Genomic DNA, 6,491 nt, shown 5'->3' with positions numbered 1-6,491 from the left:
TGTATTTTATTTTTGTTCAATTGAAAATATTGTAACACCCCTTGAAACTTCTTTGATCCCTTGAATATTTAGCAGTATATTTCCAAGTATTTGGGAGGATTTTCCTATTATCTCTGTTATTGATTTGTAGCTTGATTGCATTATGGCCAGATAACACAGTTTATATTTTGATCCTTGTAAGTTTGTGAAGGTTGGTTTTATGACCCAGGATATTATAATCTATCTTGGTGAATGTTTCATCTGTACTTGAAAAGAATGTGTATTCTGTTGTTTTGAGTGAAGTATTCTATAAATAAATCAATTGGATGTAGTTGGTTGATAGTGTTATTCTGTTCTCCTACTCCATCTCACCTAGAACCAGATCTTGTCTTGATAGTCAAATTAACAAATTAGGCCCATCATTTAAAAAATGAAGGCTGATTTTTATGCAGCTGATCTTACCAGCTTTCAATAGTTTTAACACACCTATAATTCTCAAAATTCTTAGAAATATGTGTGTCACTGACATATGCATGGCCTCACTTTTCTATTTTCTTCCGGCCCATTAATTGTTCATTTCCCTATTGTCTTCTTTCAGTGAAGACAAGGTTGGAATTTTCCAACAGGAACTTTCAAGGGAAGGCTGCATGATAAATATAAATGTATTGATTGGGGGGATGATAACAAGTCCAGCTCCGTACAGCACTGCCTAGTCTGGAAAGATCTTACATATCCTTTTCATTATCCCTAAGACAGACCTTTGAAAAACTCAGGCTAGGCTTACTGGCCACATTTCACAGTTGAGGCAACAAGACTTTGAGATGCTTGAAGTGATCTTAAGGTCTCTCAGTCTTGAAGAAGCAAAGCTAGGCCTAAGCAGATTGACCCAAATCTAGTATGCTTTCCACAGTTTCACATTATGGTTAGACAGCTAATGATTTAATGATTTTGTGATTTGGCTTACCCAGTTTACAGAGAACTTGTCCTAATGCTATTTTTTTCATACCTTGTTGTGGTCTGAGATAAACAAACTTACTACAAGGAGATCTTTGGATCCTAGCCTTAACAAGTGTGGGTAGTTGCCACAATCTGGTAGGATTCTAAGTTCTTACGAGGCTCTAATTTGCTCCCATTTCTAGAAGCTTTTATTAAACATGTACTATATTTCTGGCACAGCCCAAGCCCAAGAGATGGAAGGATGACTGGCCCTTATGAGCCCCAGATGGTCATGTGGGCCTCTCTGCCTTGGTCTCAAGCTTTGTAGATGCAGAAGGCTTTAGGAGAACTGTCTGGGTGCCTGATCTCTTTTCATTACAGTCCTCCAGGCCTCACATGAGCAGGAAAAAGAAGCCCTTATCCAGACTTTCCAGGAGGCCAAGGCAGCCCTGAAGGTGAGAGGGGCTAGTTCTGTGTCAGTCTTTGGTGAGGGAAGGGGAGGACCTATAGGAAAGCATCACAGAGCCCTGAAGCAGCCAAAGGTGATGGCCTCTATGTAGATGTGTGTCACAAGTAATTATCTTCCATGTGTGGCAGCCGGGCTACTAGCTCAAGAAAATTTTATCTGAGATTAGGCTTGGCCCTTTTTCAAAGGACTGCTGGGATGATTTTAGAGACTGCATAGGCTGGGTGTCACAGTGTGATCAGACTGGTGGATGGATACAAAGGACCTGTGGAAGCCAGCTAACCCAGTTTGGCTAGTGGGGGAAGATTTTCCAGAGGAAGTGATATCTAAGCTAGAACCTAAAGGATAGGCTGGAATTCTTTGGATGAAGAAGATTAGGAAGGATGCTCTAGGTAGAGGAGAAAAAAAAAAAAAAAAAAACACGTAAAAAAGCAAGGAAGAAAGGGAGAAACATGGAATACCTGAGGAACTGAAAGAAGCCCAAGACATGTGGGGTAGAGGGCATGAGTGGGAGAGAGATAGAGAGGGCTCAGGCTGGAGAGGTAGTAAGAGGCCAGCAGGTGGGAGCCCATGAGCCATATTAAGGGGTTGTACTCTATCTTAGAGATAACCAGTAAGGTCTAGGTGAGGGAAATTCTTGGTAGGGGAAAAGTATGGAGACATTGTACTTTGGAGAGTAATGTTACATGAAGAGAAGTGTTTGGTTGAAGGAAGTGTGTGAAGGGAAGCAATGGGAGAGTAGATGGGAAAGTCCACTGAGCCTGATTTTGATGCTTTGAATGCCAGACTTAAACTGGCCTCGAATCCCAGGAAATTTTCTCTAAGGTAATGGGGAGCCATTGAAGATTTTATAGCAAGAGAGGGGGGCTGGTATGCTTGAAGCAGTAACTGAAGTAGATTAAGTCTGTGTTGTTGTATTGTGTAGGCAAAAGATTAATGGGGATAACCCAAAGCTGCTCACTGTCTGGGGTCTGTGAAGGCCACTGGTACCTTTATGAGTCATGTTTTGAGCCCTTCCTATTCCCTTCTCCAGGACACCATAGATGAACTGACCTCACAGCTGCAGGCCTTCCAAGCTAAGATGAAAAGGGTGGAGGAGTCCATTCTGAGCCGAAACTATAAGAAGCACATCCAGGTAGGTGACAGTACACCTAGGGGTCTCTCCTCCTTGAATCTCCCTGGAGAGGCCAGGGTCTAGGCAACAGGAAAGGCCAGTCCCTTGAGGCAAAACGTACCCATTGCCATTGAGTTGATTTTGACCCTGTTCTATGTGGTTTTCTTGGCTCTGACCTTTACAGAGTAGATTGTCAGGCCTTCCTTCCATGGCAGAACCACTGGGTAGGTTCGAACCACAAATCTTTAGGTTAGTAGTCAAGTGCATACCATTTGCACTCCCCAGGGACCTTGAGGCAAAACACAACATCTCTCCAAAAGTAGGCCTCAGACCAGACACTCAACCTACAGGCCGTGGAAGCAGCAGAGTCCCATTTCACTGAGGGGAAAAGTAAGGTTCAGTGAGAGGCCTGTGGTATTCAGAGAGAAATAGGTGCAAATAGTAAACCTGCCATTTGCCACAAATGACTTACCCTATGTGAACCTCTGTTTCCCCATTTGTGATGGTACTGGAACATGCCTCAAATGATGCTGTTAAGATAAAATTAAATAAAACATACTAAGCACTCACCATGTGTTAAGAAAGGCCTTGCAATTTACTTCCAAAAAAATTCTGCCATTGAAAACTCTATGGAGTAGTTTGACTCTGACACACATGGGGTCACCATGAGTTAGAATCGACTCAACAGCAAATGGTTTGTTTATTTTTTTTTAATGTACCAAGAGAGAGAGACGACTTGTGAAAGTCAAACAGTGAGTTGGTGGCAGAACAGGGAGGAAATAGGCCATACCCCTCTCTATTTGCTAGTCTGATGAGGTCACTCTCTGTCCCTGTCTAGGATTACGGGAGCCCCAGCCCATTCTGGGAGCAGGAGCTGGAGAGTTTACACTTTGTCATCGAGATGAAGAATGAGCGCATTCATGAGCTGGACAAGCGGCTGATCCACATGGAAACCGTGGTCCGTGGCGGGGAGTGGCTGGGTGGATGCAGTGTCAGGCTCTCGCTTCTTGGTCATTGCCTCTTCTAAAGCACGGGGAGGGAGGTGCTTTGGGAAGGCTCCAGCCTGGCCCACACCAGCTTTGATCTGTTGCCCATGCCAATACTTAACCAGTGGGTACATGCCCACTGTGGTCATTCTAGGTCAAGCAGGGGCTCCTTATCATCCGTATTCTGTGATTTTCTTGGCTACTCATGTTGCTTGAACTTGGGTGACAATGGTGTAAGGAGTCTGCTTAACCAGGAGGGGCTGGAAGATGTCACAGGTCAGTCAGGCAGGGGCCAAGGGATGAGACAAGGCTGAAAGGTCGGACAAATACGGGAACCAGAGTCAGCAAAGACAGGGCTGGTGAGTTGTGGGCAGTGAGGCCACTGATGGCTTTATTTCCAGCAAAACAGAGGCCTCAGAAAATGAGAGTTGAATCCAAACAGAGATTATGTTGCTTCCTAATCTCTGAGAAGTCTCCCTGGCCTCCTTCAAAGTAAACTCTGCATGTAACACACCAGTATTTTAACACAACCATCTCAAACGTTCTCTCTAAAATTTTGTTTAGCCATTTTTGGGGAACGGGTTAAGAAATAAATTTAACGTTATTTGTATAGGTTATATTCTCTGACTTTGAAGAACAAAAAGTATCTATTCTTTTATGAACTGATATGATCTTGGACAGCAGTGGCTATGTTCTTTAACGTTCTCACATGGCAAAATTAAAAGTTGGCAGCCCTATGTTAACTCCCTAGTTTTATTTGCTTAAGTAATCTCACTGTTCCATGAACTGTAACCTGTGATCTGAAATATGTTTTCAGTTACCACAGATAATAGGGAGGTGATGACCGCAATGTGCTGTGGCAAGTGTAGCAACTTGCTGAGCTCATCCTAATTTGTTACAGAAAGAAAAAAACCTGATGTTGGAGGAGAAAATCACCACCTTGCAACAGGAGAATGAGGACCTCCACGTTCGAGGCCGGAACCAGGTGGTTGTATCAAGGTAGACACCTCTCCAGCCTCCTCTCCTCTAGTGCCCACCCTTTTGACCATTCTCTCCAGCTGAGAGAGGCTCAGAGAAGCCTGGGGAATGGATGAACAGGCAGACCAGGGCCTGTCTGAAATATATGGCTCTTCTTTCTTTGGGAGTCAGGAATCCCAAGAGACCAGCTCTGTCCAGAGCCCTAAGTTCCAAGGCCCTAACCAGTGACTGTTTGCTCCCATTCCTTGAGTCTTGTTCAAGCACTAGCCAGGCTGAGTGGGCTCCCTGGAAAGTCCAATATGGGGAAGAGGAAGCAGGAAACTTACAGTTCACAAGGCCTGAGTAGAATGAATCAGTTCTGAGAGCTACTTAGTAAATAGGGCTATTATCATGTGTCAGATACAATTTCTTAAATACCTTACATATTATCTGACCTAATCTTTACCCTAAGAGATTATTATTATTGTTATTATTATTATTATTATTATTATTATAACCATCTACAAATTTAAAAATAAAAAACCAGTTGCCATTGAGTCAATTCCAACTCATGGTGACCCCATATATGTCAGAGAAGAATTGTGCTTCATAAGGTTTTCAATAACTATGACTTTTTGGAAGTAGACTGCCAGGCCTTTGTTTCAAGGCTCCTTTGAGTGGACTTGAACCACCAACCTTTTGGTTAGTAGCCGAGCACTTAACCATTTACTGAAATTCAGCAAGAGTGAATAACTAATGCAAATTCATACAGCTAAATAGTGAGGCAGAGATTTGAACCCAGAGCTACCTGGGAAGTCCATGCTCCGTGGGCAACAGATTAAATTGCCTCTTGCATACAGGCAAAGGAAAGGGCCTTTTGAGCCATGGAGTATGCTAGTGTCCACCCAGGGAAGGCTTCCTGTAGGAATGGGTTTGTGGTCCTGCTGAAGCCTTTGGTGCTGCTCCCTAGTAGACAGCCCTGGGCTCTGTGTGCGTTCCACAGGCAGCTCTCTGAGGACTTGCTGCTCGCCCAAGAAGCTCTGGAGAAGGAGTTGCAGTTACGGCAACAGCTCCAGCAGGAGAAGGAAGAACTGCTGTACCGGGTCCTGGAGGCTGAAGCCTCCCCTGCCTTCCCCCTGGCCTCTGTCACCCCCACTGAGGTCTCTTTCCTCGCAGCCACATAGGGCTCAGGGCCTGCTGTGCTGTCTGTGGTAACAGCTCCCTCTAGAGGACTCTCCTGAGAAGACAGTGGGGGTCTCTGTTCCTTTCCCAGGGAGGAACGCCAAGTAGGAATGATACAGGGAGCCAGGGTGTGTGCCTACTGAGCCCTGGGGGGCTTGGGCGGAGTGAAGCCATTCATGGGGCCTTGAGTCCCTAGAAATGCCTTCCCGTGAGTTGGCCCAGAACCTTTTCTGTGATATGGGGAGTTGCAAATATCCAAGAAGGAGACAAAGTATCCAGAGTTTCCCACCCTTCCTTGACCAAGTTTCTACCTGGACCGCAGAGAGCACTTCAGGCTGCAGAATGCACTTTAGAAGCATTTTTTAAAATTGTGATGGGCAGGGCTTGAAAAGGGACAAGTTGTAAGGGGAGGGGAGTCTTCCCTCATATAGTCTGTGATGGATGTGAAGAAGAAATGAACTAGTTATACCTCCACCCCTGGGTGGACAAGCTATGGAACTAAAAGGAACATACAGTATCTTATTTATTTAGCCTCTGTGTTTTCTTGGGAAAGGGAGGAGGTGGGTCTTGCTAGCAGCAAGGATCTTTGTTGGATAATTCCTGGAGCCTGGTGACTCATCAGTGGTCTCAAGCTCCCTCTGCGGGGACTGGAGCCTAAATGGCTCTAGCTCAGCCCCAGCCTCAGAGTTTCAAGGCTGGCGTTAGAGTGAAAGCAGGCCCTCAAAATAGGCCAGGCCTTGGAGCAAGGCTATGAGGATGAACTGAGAGGAGAAAACAGTGTTGGGGTTGGGGGTGGGGGTGTAGGGGTAAATGAGAAGGTACTTTCTGTTCTGTCAGAGGTCTCCCCCTTGTCTTGATATAAGAAACTCTG

At 45.0% G+C, this 6,491-nt stretch overlaps 1 protein-coding gene across 1 annotated transcript in view; it reads left to right on the top strand.

The window, feature by feature from the left end:
• The window catches only part of CCDC69 (coiled-coil domain containing 69), a 61,680-nt gene extending 56,058 nt beyond the window's left edge, over window positions 1-5,622 (top strand). The window contains 5 exon segments of the mRNA XM_007943657.1: window positions 1,297-1,370; window positions 2,415-2,516; window positions 3,334-3,453; window positions 4,383-4,480; window positions 5,442-5,622. Coding sequence (XP_007941848.1) covers window positions 1,297-1,370; window positions 2,415-2,516; window positions 3,334-3,453; window positions 4,383-4,480; window positions 5,442-5,622 — 575 coding nt within the window.
• The last annotated feature ends 869 nt before the right edge of the window (window positions 5,623-6,491 follow it).

Source organism: Orycteropus afer, unplaced genomic scaffold (assembly GCF_000298275.1).
Source record: "Orycteropus afer afer isolate SDZICR_OR568_19922 unplaced genomic scaffold, OryAfe1.0 scaffold00110, whole genome shotgun sequence".
Classification (NCBI taxonomy): Eukaryota; Metazoa; Chordata; class Mammalia; order Tubulidentata; family Orycteropodidae; genus Orycteropus; species Orycteropus afer.
Note: the sequence above shows the minus strand (reverse complement) of the source record. Positions and strands in the feature narration are given on the sequence as shown.